The 18068-nt window shown below is 45.8% G+C and overlaps 1 protein-coding gene across 1 annotated transcript in view; it reads left to right on the top strand.

Annotated features, from left to right (window-relative positions):
* The window catches only part of TNS2 (tensin 2), a 345025-nt gene extending 327753 nt beyond the window's left edge, over positions 1-17272 (top strand). The window contains exons 28-29 of the mRNA XM_078689072.1: positions 11310-11339; positions 15963-17272. Of these exons, the coding sequence (XP_078545198.1) occupies positions 11310-11339; positions 15963-16104 (172 nt within the window). The 3' untranslated portion in view covers positions 16105-17272. The remainder of the gene's footprint in view (positions 1-11309; positions 11340-15962) is intronic.
* The last annotated feature ends 796 nt before the right edge of the window (positions 17273-18068 follow it).

The following is an 18068-nucleotide window of genomic DNA, read 5'->3' as shown; positions in this document are numbered from 1 at the left end:
TATCGCTTTCGATGTCGGCTGATGTTTAGGTAACCCAAGCAGAACGCTGGCTGCCGCATTCTGAATAGACTGAAGTTTGTCCAGTTGAGCAGTACCCATTCCCAAATACAGGGCATTACAATAGTCGATTCTAGATAAAATGGTGGCTTCTACCACCGTTTTCCTCAGGGAGAAGGGGATGTAAGGGAGAATCTTTCTCAAGCCCCTTAGCATAAAAGAAATGCAGGCGAGACCTGATTAATCTGCAACGCCCAGGTGAGGGTTTTATCAAACATAACTCCGAGATTCCTGGCCTTTATGACTGGCACTGGGCAAGTGCCAGCTGTACTAGGCCACCACAGCGGATTCCAGATTGAGTTTTTCGAGCCAAACTCCAAGACTTTCGGTTTCTCAGCGTCCAGCTTCAGAAAGTTCGAACTCATCCAGGTCATCAAATCTGAGGTACATTTACAGAAATCAGCTGCCCTAGCATCTGCAGACTCAGTTACAGAAACTATAAGCTGCATATCATCGGCGTAAGACACCAATGCAAAGCCACAGCGCTTTACCAATCTGGCCAGAGGGGCTACGTAAATGTTGAAAAGTGTTGGTGATAAGGCCGAGCCGGGAAACATCATTTACTACGAAGTCTTTACCACGCGTGACGTTTACTACGGTTCACTTACCACGCAAACGTCTTTTCAACGCGGGTGCCTTCCACGACCATCTTTACCACGCAACGTTCTTTCCTTCCAGTCTTCGTTCTTTCGTCCTGCGTGTTCATCATTAAGAAAAAGGAACTATAAAAAAGGGGGGCTTGGGGGGCCTGGGGGGGGTCTCCCCCCAAAAAAAAAACAAGAAGAAAACTGAGAAAAAAACGATATTAAGTGCCTCTGACGATCAGGAAAAGAGCCTCCCCAGCGACATGGCGTGTACGTCATTATAGTAGTCCTATCTCTATTTTTCAAAACGTGTTTTGACGCTCGTTTCCGTGAAGGGCAGCTGGTGAAAGGCATGGAGAGGTGAGATAAGGATCCAATGTTTATACATAAAAAAATATAATTAAAGCCAATGTAAATTAAAAAATTAAAAAAGAAAGGTAATCTGTAGTATTGGTTCGTTATAAACATCGATATTTTGCTTTGTTCGGCAGTTTGAAATAAATTTTTTTGCAGCGTGAATCTTTCTGGATTCACTATGCTGTGCATTATTCCGCGGTCTTGTGGTTGGGTCCGGATTCGTAGTCTTTTCTTTGTTTTTTTTTTTTTCCTTAGCCCAGGTGGGCGTCGGCGTCACACCCCCTTGGGTGTATTTCCGGTGACGTCGGCATGCTTCCTGCGGAAGCTCCCACTCTTGGGCGCCATCTTCAGATTCTTTTTTTCCGCGGTCGGGTCTGGATCGTTCCCGTTTGGGCTCCAGACATTTTTGGGGAAAGAAGAAAGAAAATACAGAAAAGACGAGGAGAAGTCATCTGAAGACTCCAGGGGACTTCATCGACGAAAGATCAGCAAGGATAAGGCGTTTTCCATCGAGATCCTCGACGACCGTCGACGAACACGCGACCAGAGAGGCCCTGGACGCTCGATGATGGACAACACGCCGTTCAAGTTCTGCCGTAACTGCCACCACAAGTACGCGCAGAAGGACCAGCACCCGGTATGCAACCTTTGCCTACCTGTGAACCATGAAAGCGGAGACTGCAACGCCTGTTCCGCCTTCGCCCCGAAGACCCTTCGTGTGAGAGAGAGGCAGAGGGTAGCACACGCCGCCCTGCAGGGGAAGGCCCCGACTCCGTCACTCTACGAGCTGGGGATGTCCTCCGAGGAAGAAGACAACGCTGCCGCCGAAGACGACAGCTACACGGTCGTAGAGACCGATTACACGAAGACTTCTGACAAGGTAGGAGACTCTTCGGCCCCCAAGAACCCGAGAGACTCTGAGTCTAGAAAAATCGAGGGCAAGACCCCGAAAGCGCCGACGCCAAAAAAGGCGGCGTCCGCGACTACTCCCAGGCCCAGCGGATCCTCCGAGAAGGAGTCCCCGGCGCCGAGAGCTGCTGATCAGCAGAAAACGTCGAAAATCGTCCCCGAAAAGGATCGATCGACGCCGAGGGAGAAAGACCCAAAACTGACGACGACGACCAGAGACCCAAAATCCGGTTCGACGTCGACGTCGAAAACTTCGACACCGAAAGGCACGGCGACGAGCCATCCGCCGAAAAGAGCGGCCGACCCATCCGACGCGGAACACGCGGCCGAGATGGAGAAGAAGAGAAGGCGCCTCGAGGCAGAAATGGAGAACATCATGCAGCGGAAGAAAGATTTCGACGCAAAGATGAAAGCCTTCACGATCCCTCACAAGACCAAGCCACCGGCGGTGGAGGCGGTCGAGGAGGAAGAGGAGATCGCCGAAGTCGCCGAGGAACAAGACCAGGACGTCGAGGTGATCGACGACCAGGAGGAGTACGGGAATCCCTACGATAGTTACAACTATGGGGAGGAAGAGGATGGCAGGACGGACACAGAGTCGGCACCCTCTGACCTTCAGGAGGTAGATTACATCGATGTCGACACCGACAGCCCGGAGGAGGTGGTCGACACTTACCCCTCGAGGCCCTCGCCGCCGGACGACATCGGGGCCTACAACTCGGTGATACAATCTGCCGCAGCAGCTTTCAAGCTCAAGCTCGACGAAGAGAAGCAGAAAGCAGACTTCCTTCTAGAAACATTGCTCCCAACACAAACGAGGAGCCAATTCCTTCCAATGCTCGAAAGCGTCTTGGCTCAGGGGAAGGAAGCATTCAGGGAGCCCGCAACATGCAAGGCAGTAACTCCCAGAACTGAGAAAAAGTACAAACATGCCACAAAGGACCCGGCCTACATTCAGGGCACGGTCTCCGCAGACTCCATTATCACGGCCACAACAAGGAGGTGCGCTAACGTACCCACTACCTCGGGCCCGCTACCGGATAAGGAGAGCAAAAGGATGGATCTGGTGGGCAGAAGGATCGAACGGAATGCCGCGACCCACTGGCGCATGGCTAATTCCTACGCCCTGATAAACAGGCACATGTACCAGATCATGGAGGGGCTGGGGCAGTTGGTGAAGGACCTGCCCCAGGATGCCAGGCAGAAGGCCGAAAAGCTGGTTGAAGAGGGAAAGAACGCAGCTAATTCTTGCCTTAAGACGGCCCTGGATGGGGCAGACACAGCCAGCAGGCTCATGATGATGGGTGTCACGGAAAGGAGGCACGCCTGGCTCAGGATCTCAGGTTTCAAACCGGAGGTGCAACACAGCATCCTGAACACACCGTTCAACGGCAGCACGCTTTTCGGAACAACAGTTGATGAAACGCTCAGTCAACTGAAAAAAGATAATGAAACAGCAAGATCCATGGGAGCATTGCAGTTCAGAGGGAACAAGAGGGGCACCCCGTCACGGAGGCCCGGCGGGAGAGGCGGAAACCAGCCAGGTACATGACACCAGGCTTTCCAGCAAACGCACCAGGCAGACTCGCAGGCTCAGCATGGTCAGCAGAAGCAGTCCTGGCAGTACCAACAAAGAGGCCAGTCCTTTCGAGGGAGAAACGGACGGGGACAAAATAGGAGAGGAGGGCAGCAGCCCACCTCTAAGTGACTTCAAAAAACTCCGTGTGCCCGCCCACAAAAAAGATCCCAGGGGGCAGCACGTACAGATGGGTCAAGACAAACTAGACACCTACGACCACATGACACCAGTGGGAGGAAGATTAAGATTTTACCTCCGAGAGTGGAGAGAAATCACATCAGACAAATGGATCCTCATCATTATCCAATTCGGATACTGCATAGAGTTGGAGGGGAGGCCAACAAGCAGAAAACCAAAAAGAAAAACACTAGCGAGCAAGCAGCTGCAGTATCATCAGGAGGAGGCAAAGGAACTCCTGCGGAAGCAGGCCATAGAACGGGTACCCTTCAAGGAAAGAAACACAGGAATATACTCAACGTACTTCCTGGTACCAAAGGTAGACGAGACAATGAGACCCATTCTAGACTTACGGTTCCTGAACAAATTCATAAGAACGCAAAAATTCAAAATGACCTCCCTGCAAGAGGTGCTCCCACAATTGCAGACCGGGGACTTCATGGTCACAATAGACCTCAAAGACGCCTACCTGCACATCCCAATGAACAGAAAGCACAAACACATGCTCAGGTTCACCATTGGAGAAAGCCACTACCAGTTCACGACACTGGCCTTCGGACTAAAATCAGCACCAAGAGTTTTCACAAAGTGCCTCGCAGCAGTCGCAGCGCACCTACGAAGGCAAATTATACACTTATACCCTTACCTGGACGACTGGCTGGTGAAAGCAAACTCATACCAGAGATGCAAGCAGCACGCACATACAGTGACGAGCACGCTCATAAGCCTGGGGTTCTCCATCCATTGGAAGAAATCATCAATGGAGCCGGAACAGGTCAAAATCTTCCTGGGAGCACAGATCAACACCTTACAGGGCAAGGTGTTCCCCAGCGAGAAGAGGGCGAGGGCGCTGGTGAAGGAAACTCGCCTCTACCGGAAGGGACAAGCTCGGACAGTGAGGACTGCGAGCAAGATCATGGGCATGATGGCATCATGCATCCACCTGGTACCAAATGTACGACTCCACATGAGACCCATTCAAGAATGGCTACAGGAGCAATGGTCACAAGCTACAGGCGGTTGGGAGGATCTAGTGGTTGTAACGCACGCAGTGCAGAAGGAGATGGCATGGTGGACCATGGAGAACATAACAAGGGGAAAGCCTCTAACGCCCCCAACGCCAACAGTGACCATCACCACAGACGCATCCCTGAAGGGATGGGGCGCTCACATGGAGGAGCTCAAGGTGAGGGGACTGTGGACGACAACAGATGCGGCAAAGCACATCAATTACCTAGAACTGAAGACAATCTTCCTTGCACTGAAAGCCTTTCAAACAAGACTGTACAAACACAAGGTATTGATACAAACAGACAACACCACTGCGATGTTCTACATCAACAAGCAGGGGGGCACACAGTCAGCACCACTTTCAACGCTGGCGCAGGAGATATGGAGATGGGCCATCCCTCTCAAGATAGACCTGCTAGCCATACACCTACCAGGGAAGGACAACATACAAGCCGATTGGCTCAGCAGACAGACATCGGCATCCCACGAGTGGGAGCTCAATGCTCAGGAGACAAGGTACCGGTTCGACAGGTGGGGGACACCATCGGTGGAGCTGTTTGCCACATGCCAGAATGCAAAATGCCAAAACTTCGCATCCAGGCAGCCCGAGGAGGGGTCACTGGGGAATGCCCTATGGATAGATTGGTCAGGGACATTTGCTTACGCCTTTCCCCCGATACCACTGATGCACAGAGTGCTGAGCAAGTGCAGAGCGAGCAACATGACACTGATACTGGTCGCACCACAGTGGGCGAGGCAGACATGGTACTCGCAGATCATGGAGATGACACAGTGTGCACCCCACAGATTCAGCAGGAGGAAAGACCTACTCTCCATGCAGAACGGAGAGGTACTACATCCAGAGCCAGAGAGCATGAGCCTAGTGGCGTGGCTCCTGAGGACATAGAGTTCGCACATTTGAGACTACCAGAAAGCACCCTGAGGGTACTTCGGGAGGCACGAAGGCCCAGCATTCGAAAGTGCTACGTTGCGAAATGGAAAAGATTCACAACATGGTGCAGACAGGAAAGACTCCACAATAAAATAAAGAGGGACTCCACAGTGCTAAGGTACCTGACGCACTTGCTGGAGAAGAACCTTAGCTCATCCTCCTTAAGAGTTCACTTGGCAGCGATAGTCGCCTACACAAGGGGAGAAACGTGCAGGAGCTTCTTCACATCACAAGTGGTGAAGAGATTCCTAGAAGGAGCGAAAAGGATCGCACCACCCAAGCGGGTGCCGCCACCTGCATGGAACTTGAACACAGTCCTAACGGAACTCATGAAAGAGCCCTTTGAACCACTTCACAAGGTCTCCCTAAATATGCTAACTATGAAAACAGCCTTCCTGGTTGCAATAACGTCCTTACGCAGAGTAAGCGAGCTTCAAGCGCTGACACTACAAGAACCCTACATACAAATACACAACGATAGAGTTGTGATGAGGACTGACCCACACTTCATGCCGAAGGTGGTATCCAAATTTCACATGAACCAGTCTATACAGATACCGAGTTTTTTCCAAAAACCAACAACTAGCGCAGAGCGAGCTCTGCACACCCTGGACACCAGAAGGACAGTCATGCACTACATTGAAAGGACAAAGGGACACAGGAAAACAAAACAGTTTTTTGTGTCATTCGCAAACAGCTTCATGGGGAAAGCAGTAACCAAAAAGACCATTGCACGATGGATCGCACAGACAATTCAACTCTGCCACAAGCGTGCAGGACAAGAACTGGCAGAGGGGACACGTGCCCACTCCACCAGGAAGAAGGGCGCTACATAGCCTTCCTGGCTAACAGACCCATAGAGGACATATGCCTGGCGGCAACATGGACTTCGGTGCACACGTTCACGAAGCACTACTGTGTGGACATACAAATGAACAAGGAAGCTCAAGTGGGACAGAAGGTGCTACAGCACATATTCAACACCCAACGCTCATCTTCCACCCAGCCGCCACAGAGATGAGAAACCGCTACAAAATCTATGCACAGCATAGTGAATCCAGAAAGATTCACGCTGCAAAACGAATCGTTTTCTTACCTGTCGGTGTAGTTTTGCAGCTTGAAGATCTTTCTGGATTCACTAGCGAACCCACCCACCTCCGCCAGAAAGATGAGGCTGAAGAGAGAAGAGGTGGTTAACTAAAGAAAGGACTTTGAAAGTACAAAGCGGTAAATACAAACTAAATAGAACATTGCCATTACTTCGGAAACGAAAGAAACACGGAAAAAAAAGAACCCGAAGATGGCACCCAAGAGTGGGAGCTTCCGCAGGAAGCATGCCGACGTCACCGGAAATACACCCAAGGGGGTGTGACGCCGACGCCCACCTGGGCTAAGAAAAAAAAAGAAAAGACTACGAATCCGGACCCAACCACAAGACCGCGGAATAATGCACAGCATAGTGAATCCAGAAAGATCTTCAAGCTGCAAAACTACACCGACAGGTAAGAAAACTATTCGTTTTAGCCTATCAGTATCATTATGTACAGGACGTAAGAGGTTAAGTAACGTAAATTTTGCGGTGTATAATCGTGCGTTGGAAAATGCTGCGTGGTAAAGACGCATGCGAAGTAAAATTTGCGTGGTAATGCCATGCGTGGAAAACGTTAGCGTTGTATTATCATATATTTGGCCGAGCCTTGCGGGACTCCACCCGGAAGAGTAAATTCCTCTGATCGGTATCCATCCCAAAGGATCATTTGTTTTCTGAATGATAAAAAGGGTGATAGGAGAGAGAGAGCTGTACCGCTGATACCTGCATCCTGTAGCCTTTGATTTAATACCGTATGGCTTACAGTATCAAAGGCTGCTGTTAGATCGAGCAGGACCAGTATCGCCCTTCCTCCTTCATCCATCACCTTTTGGATCTCCTCTGTTGCCATGATCAAGGCTGTCTCCGTAGAATGTTTTGAATGGAAACCGTGTTGCGAGGTATCTAAGATGTTATTGGTCTCAAGATATGATGTTAATTCTAGATGTATTACTTTCTCCAGGACTTTGGCAGCAAACGGTAAACAGGAGATAGGACGATAGTTCTTTTCGTCAAGAGGATCCAACTTGTTTTTTTTTAAAAGGGGACGAATACAGCCTTTTTTCCATGTCTTGAGAAAAACTCCTACAGACAGAATTTTGTTTATTATTGGAGATAAGGACATACTGATCTCCTCTGGGGCCAGATGAAGTATGTACGATGGACAGGGGTCCAGTGGGAAGCCAGATTTAATATTTAGCACCAATTCTGCTACTTTTTCCTCTGTAGTTAGTGTGAAAGATAGCAGACCTTCATGTCCCACCCTATATTCAGATTGAACTAGGGCTTTTACTCCTGTGTTGTTTGTTGATTTTTCCAGAGTATCGTATATGGATTGCACCTTGCTTTGGAAAAAGACCGCTAATTTTTCTACAAATTTTTTACCAGGTGTAAACATTACATCACGCGGGCATTTCAACAAGGCAGTGACAGTTTGTAATAATTCTTTTGAGGAGTTAGCGGTTTCTTGGATTTTGGCAGTGTAGTAGGTAGCTTTAGCCTGTATAATTGAGGCCTTGTATTCTTCCAAGGCTGCGCAATATTCTTTCTTGTGTGCGTCATCATATTGGGATCTCTAGATACGTTTCTTTTGCCTACACTTGATCTTTACTAGTTTGAGATTAGGCTAATACCAGGGAGACGAGACCTTTTTATGTCTAGGTTTATTAGCCACCTCAGGTGCAGCCTTGTCTGCCGCTGTGTTTAGCCAGTCGTAGAAATCAGTGACGGCTTGATTTATGTCATTAGATGTTACCGGTCTGTTGCTAAGTGCCGACACAAAGTCCGATTTGCTTACTGACTTCCATCCCCGATAATTGTGAGCCAGGGGTCGAGAACTCCGTCCTCTAATTGATGTTACAGGTGTGGTGTCAAAATGCATTGCATAATGATCGGACCACGGAAAAGGGCAGACCTTCTTAATCTCTATACAGGAATTGTTGGTACATATCCCATCTAGCGTGTGCCCTGCTATGTGTGTGGGTTCAGCGACAATCTGATTAAGTTCGAAGCTAGCTAATTTATCTAGTAAACATGCCGTATCAGAGTTATTATTATCTTCTAAATGGAAGTTAAAATCACCTAGTACAGTGAAATACTCTGTATCTAGACAGGATTCCAGGTAGCTGTGGATGGAATTAAAAAAACACGCTCTAGGTCCAGGGGGTCTATATATTAATAGACCTGGGAATACTTCTACATTTTTGCATTTTATAGAGAAGGATATTGCTTCTGCGTCTACTATAGACTCTAGAGTAACTCTGACCGTAAAGTTAGAATGATGTATTATAGCAATTCCTCCGCCTCTTGCCCCCACTCGGCCAGAGTTGGCGACAACATATCCCATTGGGATTGCTAGATGCCAATCAGGGCCACTGTTCTCATTAGCCCATGTCTCAGTTAAGAAAACCAAGACTGGGTTTTCTGTTTATATCAGACATTCTAGCTGGAATTTATGTTTCACCATCGATCTGGTGTTGAGCAGGATGCATTTGATAGGTCTAGAATGTTTGTAGGTACAAAGCTGTGACGTGATTCACATGAGTGATTGTTCTCATTCCGTACATTGATGTTACTTATATTAGGAATGTTCTCCTCAGCTGTGCTCGTGATGTTTAGCGGGGAAGCCACCCATCCACATAGATTACAGCGCACATGCAATGAAGTGGTTGAGTTCAGTACTATTTTTATGCGAGGTACATATCTGTGAGTTAAAACCATGACGTTGCTCCCTTGAATACAAGTGCCGGATAAGTTGAGCAGGGGTTCAGGCCCTGGGCGCGTTTTGGGCGCAGACGGGCTTGCCTTTGGCGCGTCTGCTGCGTGGACGCTGCATCCGTCCTGATATGGGAAGAGAGGGAGGGAGGGAGGGAACTTTCTGAGCTCTAACAACAACTAGAGTGCTTCTCTTCAGGCGGGTCCGCTTCAAAGACAGACACCGCGTTAGCGCTAGAGTTGAATGCAGTATGCTGACCCCCAGCTAAAAGTAAGTAGGAATATAAAGAAATTCCAAGCAGTAATGCAAAATGATAATTTTTAAAATAGAGACCCAACACACTCGAGTAGCGTTATCTCAGTCCCCTTTGATAGTGAAGAGGTCAGAGACCCCTGTTTTAGGCTGACCAGCATGCCTTTGTCCCTCCCGTGGAGCATCCCATATTCACAGTATTCTTCCATGAGTGCTCGGTTTATGTAAAGAGGCATTTAAATTTTGGTCTGTCACGTTTGCTGTGAATTCAAAGACAAGGGTCAAGGGTCAGGCTCTGTTTTCTGAAGGAGCTTGATATTTACTTTTCTTTCTTTGACTTCAAAGTGAGAGGATTTATTTGACAATCTGGGAGTGTGAAAGGAAAGGCTTTAGCACACTAGAAAATGTAAATGTCTGTAAATGAACCGTGCAAATATTTCAGAATATATCAGAATAAGGAAAGCACAAATGAAGCAAATTATATGTAATTATGAAGTGTGGTGGAAAAAAATATTTTAATACGATCAAAACAAATCAGTACACCAGGTCATGCTATTTCCACACTTTATCGTTTGGCACTGGATTGTTTTATCACTAAAACTGTATGTCTGTGCAAACGTAATGGTCATTTCAATTTAAAATGTGTTGTCGGGAATGTCAGTGTACTACCAAACCATGCATACTCCAAGACACTACTCCACTCTTTTCCACTCTGTGCCCCTCCACCCTACCACACTCTATGCCACTTCACTGCACTCTTCTCTACACCATTCTACTCTACAACATACCCCTCTATTCTACAACCCACCACTCTTATGACACACCACTCTACGTGACTCCACAACATTCCACTCTATGACACTCCACTCTACGACATGCCACTTCATGACACTCCACTCTACAACACTCTATGGCACTCTACTTGACTCTACACGATGACACTCTATGCTTCTCCACTCTACAACACTCTATGTTACCCTACTCTACGCCACACTTCTCCACTTCACTCTACGCCAATCCATGACACTCCACGACCCTCCACTCTATGACACTCTACTCCACTCTTTGCCAATCCACTCTATTTCCCTCTATGCCACTTCATTCTATGGCCATCCACTCTACGCCTATCCACGCAACTCTACTTTGCTCTATGCAACTCCCTCAATGCCACTGCACTCTATCTACAACACACTACCCCTCTCACACTCCACACCACTCTGTGCCATCCCATTCTGACACTCTATGCCACTCCACTGTACAACACTGTACTCCATTCTATGCCCTTCCACTCTACTTCACTCTACTCTACTCCACGAAACACCACTCTATAACATTCCACTCCACAGCCCTCCACTCCAGAACACTGCACTGCATTCTACACTATTTCAGTCAATGACATTCCACTCCACACCACTCACCTCTATGCCACTAACTTTTAGGCATGCTGTACTGCTGCCACCCTGGTGTACAACAGGGCTAAAGCACATTGGCAATAGGTGAGACCTATTAACTTTGCCAAAGCTTGTTCAAAGTCTGGCAAGGTAGTCTAGTGAGACTTTTTTGAGGGTGGCATGTTGGTCCAGAATGAACAAATTTCTTTCTAAACCTTTGTTTTTTATTTCTCGCAGGTGGGCGAATCCTGACGGCACGACTTCCAAGTAAGTGTATGGTTTAAACTACTACAACTTGCAGACCCGCCAGCTTAAGCCTCAAACCTGATCAGTTGTAGAGGGCCTATGGAGATTGGGCGTGGCTGTGTTCCAACACTTCACCCCCCCTCCCCCTCCTCCACCCCAAACAAAAAAGAAAACATACTTCTGAGGTTGCTACCGATGTCCTGGGGAGGCTCTGAAACCTCCAGTGGACATCAGCTGTGCGGAGCCTCCTTAAACGAGCTGGAAGCACTCGCTCTGTATATGTTTCTTGCTCACTTTGTTATATTGGCTCTTCAACAAGCGACCATGTGAAGTTGTCATGTCTGAACTCATGCATGCAGATTTGGATGGGAACAAATAGTCATATTACATGTGTCAATATTCTGCAAAGCCCTTGGCCACTGTTACTTTCTTTGTTGCAGGAGCAGCTAAAAAGTTTTTTTTTAATGTGGCATGAAGTGAAGCAGCTAAACATTTATTTTTTAATGTAGTATGAAGTGAAACAGACTTTATTTAAATGTAGCACTAGATGACACAAAGCTTCCATTAATGTAACACTGGGTGACAAGAGTTAGTTGAAAACTTGAGGCAGTTGCTGTGACTGTGGGTGAATTGTTTGGACAGAGCAAATAGCATGACTTCGGTGTCCAGGAGACCTATCCAGTTGTGACTGAGTGGGCCAGTACATATCCTCCTGTGGTGGCCAAGGTGGGCAATCAGCCAAACAGAGGGACTGCTTTATTAAAAATTCAAACCTGAAGGAGCTCACCTTACCTAGTGCTAGTAAGTTTTCTTGTCCTGCTAAGTAAGAGTTGCAAGGTCAGATCAGGTTAGGGTGGTCAAAGTTATTTGTGGTTTCAGACTTAAAGCTTGGTTTAGATCAAGGTTCCCAAAAGTATGGTCCCCACCCTATTTAAATGCGAGCCGACTATAGTTTGACAGCAGCGGACACTACTCTGTATCTACTGTGGTCAAACTTCTCCGACAGCCGGACGCAGAAAGGGTCGTTTAGAGAATTGTATATAGGTCTGCCCACCTAATTTAGATGGGCGCACATATGCCTTTGTTCAATGTCTATCGCTTCCAGGAAAAACCTGGATGTGAGGGGCATTAAAAAGTGCTCAATGTACCCCTAGTCATGGGAGGAAAGTCCCATGTCGAGGGAGGCGTATGTTTTTTTGGTCTCGCCTAGGCATTGCTTGCGCTATCTCTTCGAGACATGCTGTAGTCAGGAACTTGCAATACTTCTTTATTCACATGATTTATTTTGAGTATTTACACTTTGGAGCTGCGTTTTATAACTCTTACTGCTGTTTCAAGTCTGATAACATCTCACAGCTTCTCACACCACATCGTTTTTATTCAGTGTAGAAACACAGTTGAGATTTTTCCTCACAAGTTATAGTCGCAGTTGGGAGTTCGCCCTGAGTGTTGTTTAGGTTTAAAAGGCTCATAAATTGTTGATCGCGGAGCTATTAGTCCGTTTTCAGTGTCGTTTTTGGAAATATATGTAAGTTAGGACAGAGTTCAGGAATGTGACGGCATTACAGTGTGTTTTTTCGTTAACAACGGAAACCTTACATAGCGTTTGAAGAGTATACATTGCATGGCGGTTCTTTTATTGGGAGTCAGCATTCAGACCATAATGTTCTATTCTGGTTTAAAATGGCGACTTTGTTACCCTGGATTATTGGCGTCCTGGCTGTGAGAGTCCGTTTTTAGTGTTGATGACGAAGACATACTACAAACGAGGTGGATTCGAGCAATGGCGTGAGACGTCTTGTTTCAAGGCTGTTTGGATTAGAACGGAATACGAGGCTGGGAATTACTGTTTAAAACACAGGCGATATTGTAAGAAGGTAAATTAAATTTTGGTTGAACGTGAGACTGATTGTCACACTAGTCTTATTGTTGTAGGTCAAGCATAGTGCAATATCATGGAGCTAAAAATTACTTGTTTTTGTTTTAGGTCAGAACTTAGCGCGTATGAGGTGGGTGATTTGAAATTTAACGGATTGTTCATGGACATTTGGAGTCCGCTTTGGATATCTTGTCAACCATATTCTATTATACATTTTTTAGATTGGAACATACAACGCAGAGCAGGTAGGACCCCAGGTTTTTATTATTAAGACTCTATGTCATGAACAGCATGTGAATAATAAGCATAAATGTTCTGGTTGTTACTTGTATTTACAGGGCAAGACATTTTATTTTCATCTAGGTAAGCATATGGTTGTTGGATTAGCATCATTATTGTTTGCGCTATGAGCGTCATTGATTTTATTTGGCACAGGTTACTTTAATACTGGCATTTTCTTTGGTCTTGTCGTTTTATTTTCTACAGTGTAATTTGAGAGACTTACGTCCACTAGAGGTATGATGACATTTCATTAGTGAATATACACCCCCATGGTACACATCACACACAATACACTTACTTGTCTTATTGTGTTCACCTTTATTACAGATCAGCCCCTGATGAAGGCACACCGTTTGTGCCGAAATGCATTGGGCATAATTTGAAAATGTGAAAATCAAGTACCACATATTTTTGCGTTGTGATGATTTAAAAACGAAAATGTTTCATGTACAGAATTGAGAATCAGAAAATCATATGTTCAATTGATTCATTATTATATTTTGTAAAAACGTTCAGATGATTATAAGAGCATGATGTTATGAATTAAAATAACTGAAGTTTTTGTGTTTACATTGATAAGTGTTGGATAACACATAGTGAACAGTGCGCAACTAGTTGAGATTTTTTCTCACCTAAACTAGCATTTAGTCACAGGCGTGACACACCTGATTAGTTGCAGCACCATTTATACAGGTTGAATACATTGTTTACAACGGAGTGCTCCTCACACACCCATTAAACTGTAGTCAGGATAAGGGCATGAAGCTCAGCCCACTTTCCGCCCATCTTTTTAATTGGCTCCTGTCCTTTGTAAATGGTGGCGTTTTTTATTGGACAATAGGCTTAGTAGTCCCTCCTTAGTACCGCCTTTTCTCTTCTTGTAACCTCCTATGAGGACCCTGTTACATGTGTTGTTACTCGGTAGGCATTAATTGCAGCCTCCGAGCACTACTTTCTTTAAATCGCTTTGTCCTGCCTGCTGTTGCAAGCAGGACACGCTCTCCCTTGATGCTTTTTTTTTTCTTCCATTTATCCAGCATGGCACGCCTCAGCAAGAATAATGGGGGCTGCACTTTTTTTATGTTTTTTGCTGGCCAAATATGGCTGCATGCCTTTCTTTTTCTGTTTATACACTTTTTTTTACAGTGGCCGCACCCGTGCTTTAGATTTTAACATCTTAAGCTAAAGCGCGGGTCATGCGATTGCTTTAAAAGTAAACAAATAGAAACAAAACGTGCATTTTGTTCTATGTGTTTACTTTTGAAGCAAACACGGCACCTCCACTTAAGCTTAAGATGTTCAAAGCTAAAGTGCAAGTCTCGCCATTGTAACAAAAGTAAATAAATAGAAAAAATAGCTTATGGCTGCCATTTTTTTTCTAATTGCTTACTTTTGTCAAAATTGCGGCACCCTTTAATGACAATGCCTTTTATTTATGTGTTTTACAAAACCTGCAAGCAGTGTTTATGCACCGCTTGCAGGTTTTGTAAACACATAAATAAAGGCATTATTATTTACAGTGCCAATTGGTCAAACTCGAGCAAATGCGATACCTATTGCATTGCAAATGGGTATGATTTTCCTGCTTTGGGATTTTCTTTTTGAAAATACAAAATAACTGTAACATTGTTGTCTGGCTCAGTCAGTCCGCCAAAGTTACACTTTGGTTCTTGTTGTCCACCGGGGCGACGGACATTTTATAGTTTGCACGTCGGCATCTCTGCCAAGGCCATGGAATAATTTACTCTGTCACCCTGGTAGAGGACAGGCCGAAAGCCCCAAATTGAATTCGCTCCTTAGGCTCAATTCTGTGGACTTTGTAACCGGTAATAAAACAGGATACAGTATGGGTTTCATCCAAGCAGGGTGAAACCTACTCTGAACAATGGGATGGCCGGGTGGCCTCTACTGCCTAGCAGACAGAATAGGTTTTTGGGAGGAGAGCTTAAAAGCAAAAAGTGCATGCTTGCCTGTCCAACATATGTATAGCAAGCTTTCCTATACTTGAATGCACAATCTTAAGCTGCTATGAGCATGTGACTCAAATAAACAACACGATTCACCAAGTCATCTGTGAATCACACTGATACATGTCCAGCCCTCTCTGATAATGAACAGAACAGTAAAAAGATGGAGCACTTTACGTGAGTTAGCATGGCTACTGAGTTTGGTGGAGAAGAGCTACAGGGCACTCCAGAAAAAACATACATAACAGGATGGCTTAGCTTTTCCTAGCAGTGCGAAGGACTTTCACCGCAAATGGATCTTGGACATTCTTGGAAAAACTACATTATTTATTCAATAGGTAGATAAAAATCATATTATAGTGATTTTTCCATCTAGAGTACAGTGAATTGTTGAGGCTGGTTCTGTCACTGAGGTGGAATATTTAATGCCTGGGGCACAAATGACAATTATATTGTTGAACCGCTTTGCCTATCAGTGTAGTGAAGTCCATCCTCTATTTCTTGTGTCCTCCACAGGGTGTTTGGATTTGTGGCCAAGAAGACAGGCAGCTCTGTGGAAAACGTCTGCCACCTGTTTGCTGAGCTGGATCCAGAGCAGCCGGCCTCGGCTATCGTCAACTTTATCACCAAAGTCATGCTGGGCACGCATCGGCGGTGAAAACAGAGCTTAAAGATGGGGGCACGTGGCAAGCGCTGGGGCTAGCACCCGAGGAGGCCCCCTGGCATCACAAGAACAGTGCCCTTTCTATACAGAGACAAGTTGTGAGAAGTGTGCCTTACTGCTGACGGAGGCAACCTTGCTTTGGGTCTGTAGGTAGCCGCTGAGAGGTCAGACACTGCCGGCACCATCTGGATGTATTATCAGCACTTACATTTTTTTAAAGTGGATTATCACTGTTTTTGTTACACAAAACGTTAAGAAATCTCATAATAGTTCTGAAATACTTCAGTGCAATTGAATGTCATAAAAAAAGGACAGTGGAGCATAAAAATGGAAACTTGTGGTGATTGAGGGATCAGGAGCATTTGAGGGAGCAAGGATACTGTTTCCTCTAGTCACTTAGTCTAGCCTCTGATATCAGCTTGAACTTGGCAAATGTTACTAAACTGTAATTGGATAATTTACAATGTTTCAGTGGCTCAGGTTTCATATTTCGCTCTCCAGCTCATCTTCTGTCTTGCTTCACTTCCTAGAAGTAGCAGAATGCCTCTCACTCACATGTTTCTTGGTTCCTTGGGTTTGCAAACTGCACCCGTTTCTCCGTGCAGTCCCTTGGATCAAAGCAGTTCTGGACTTCACTGTGCAACTTGAATACCCTGAGTGCAACATTAACGCTTTACTGGAATATCTTTCTGCTTAGTTATCCGTTCACGGCCATGGAGTGCAGTTACTTCCCTTTCAGTGACATTTTCGCTGGTTTTCCTTTCAGTGCAGTTTCATTGTATCTCTCAGTGCAGATTATATCTTCTGGATGTGTTGGGCTGTTTTTGAGTGTGATCACTAACCCAAAGATCTCCGTTCCTTTTCACTGACTAGTTCCCTAGAAATGGGTTCTGTTCCTCCCCTCGGTACTGTTTCAGTTCTCTGGCGCTCAGTGCTGTTTATGGGTGTGTGAAGTATAGGAAACTTTCATTTGCAAATGTCAACATTTGTATTTAAATATCTTAATGAAGGTTACGAAGGTTATGAACCCTTGGAGAAAGTGCTGTAAAGACCCTAAAAAAGAACGTTTTGCAGAAAGCAACTACAGCAAAAATTAAATTATTGGGGGAGAATTTTTCAGCAAAATAATATTGTGCTGGAAAAAAAAATTGGGGGGAGGGTGGTGGGGGGAGTTTCACCTACAAGCGAAGTTTGGTTATCGTGAGAAACTTCACCACCAAGTTAGGTTTGTCATCTTCAAATCCATCCCCCAAATGCAATTCCTGCCTTTACATATCAGGTTCTTACACATGGGTTCAGATCCTTTCTTCTTCGTTGAGGATTCATTAGTCTCAATGCAATTCTGATAACCTTATTGCAGTTTCCTTAATTTTCGAGTGTTCGAACCCTCATGGTCCAGTTCCATCGATTTCTCTCTCAGCGTTCACATTCCTCCTTTGTAATCACATTCATTCCAATGCAATCTCATTCCTCGCTGTTCTGTTCCCTTCTTCTTAAAGTAGTTACCTTCAATGTATTTCTGGTAGTGTAGTTGCAGTCCTCCCAATGCAGGTACATTCCTTCTATGCAGTTCTATTTGTTCCAGTGCAGTGCCATTTCTGTCGATGCTTTCTCTCTCTGTGTCTCCATTCTCCTCAGTCCAATTCCATTAATCTGGGCGCTCCTCTTTTCTGAGCAGGGTTCCCTTACTCCCGATGCAATTCTCTGTGTAGGGATAAATGCAAGCTATTCTTGATAATCACCATATTTTCTGTGTGTAACATCTTACTTTTGGGCAGTGACAACAAAATCAGCGAGAGCCACTTCAGTTGTACTGAAGTAGTTGCCCTCGCTTAGAGCGAATGTCTGTGACATGCCATCTGCAGTGCACCCCCCCCCCCGCTGCGTGCTTCGGTAAAATGGGAAATGTCACATTGAATTCAAGCAGACACACATGTCCGATAACTGCCAAGTTCCTA

Source organism: Lissotriton helveticus, chromosome 1_1 (genome assembly GCF_964261635.1).
Source record: "Lissotriton helveticus chromosome 1_1, aLisHel1.1, whole genome shotgun sequence".
Taxonomy (NCBI): domain Eukaryota; kingdom Metazoa; phylum Chordata; class Amphibia; order Caudata; family Salamandridae; genus Lissotriton; species Lissotriton helveticus.
The sequence above is the reverse complement of the archived record's forward strand: the minus strand, read 5'-3'. Positions and strand labels throughout refer to the sequence as shown.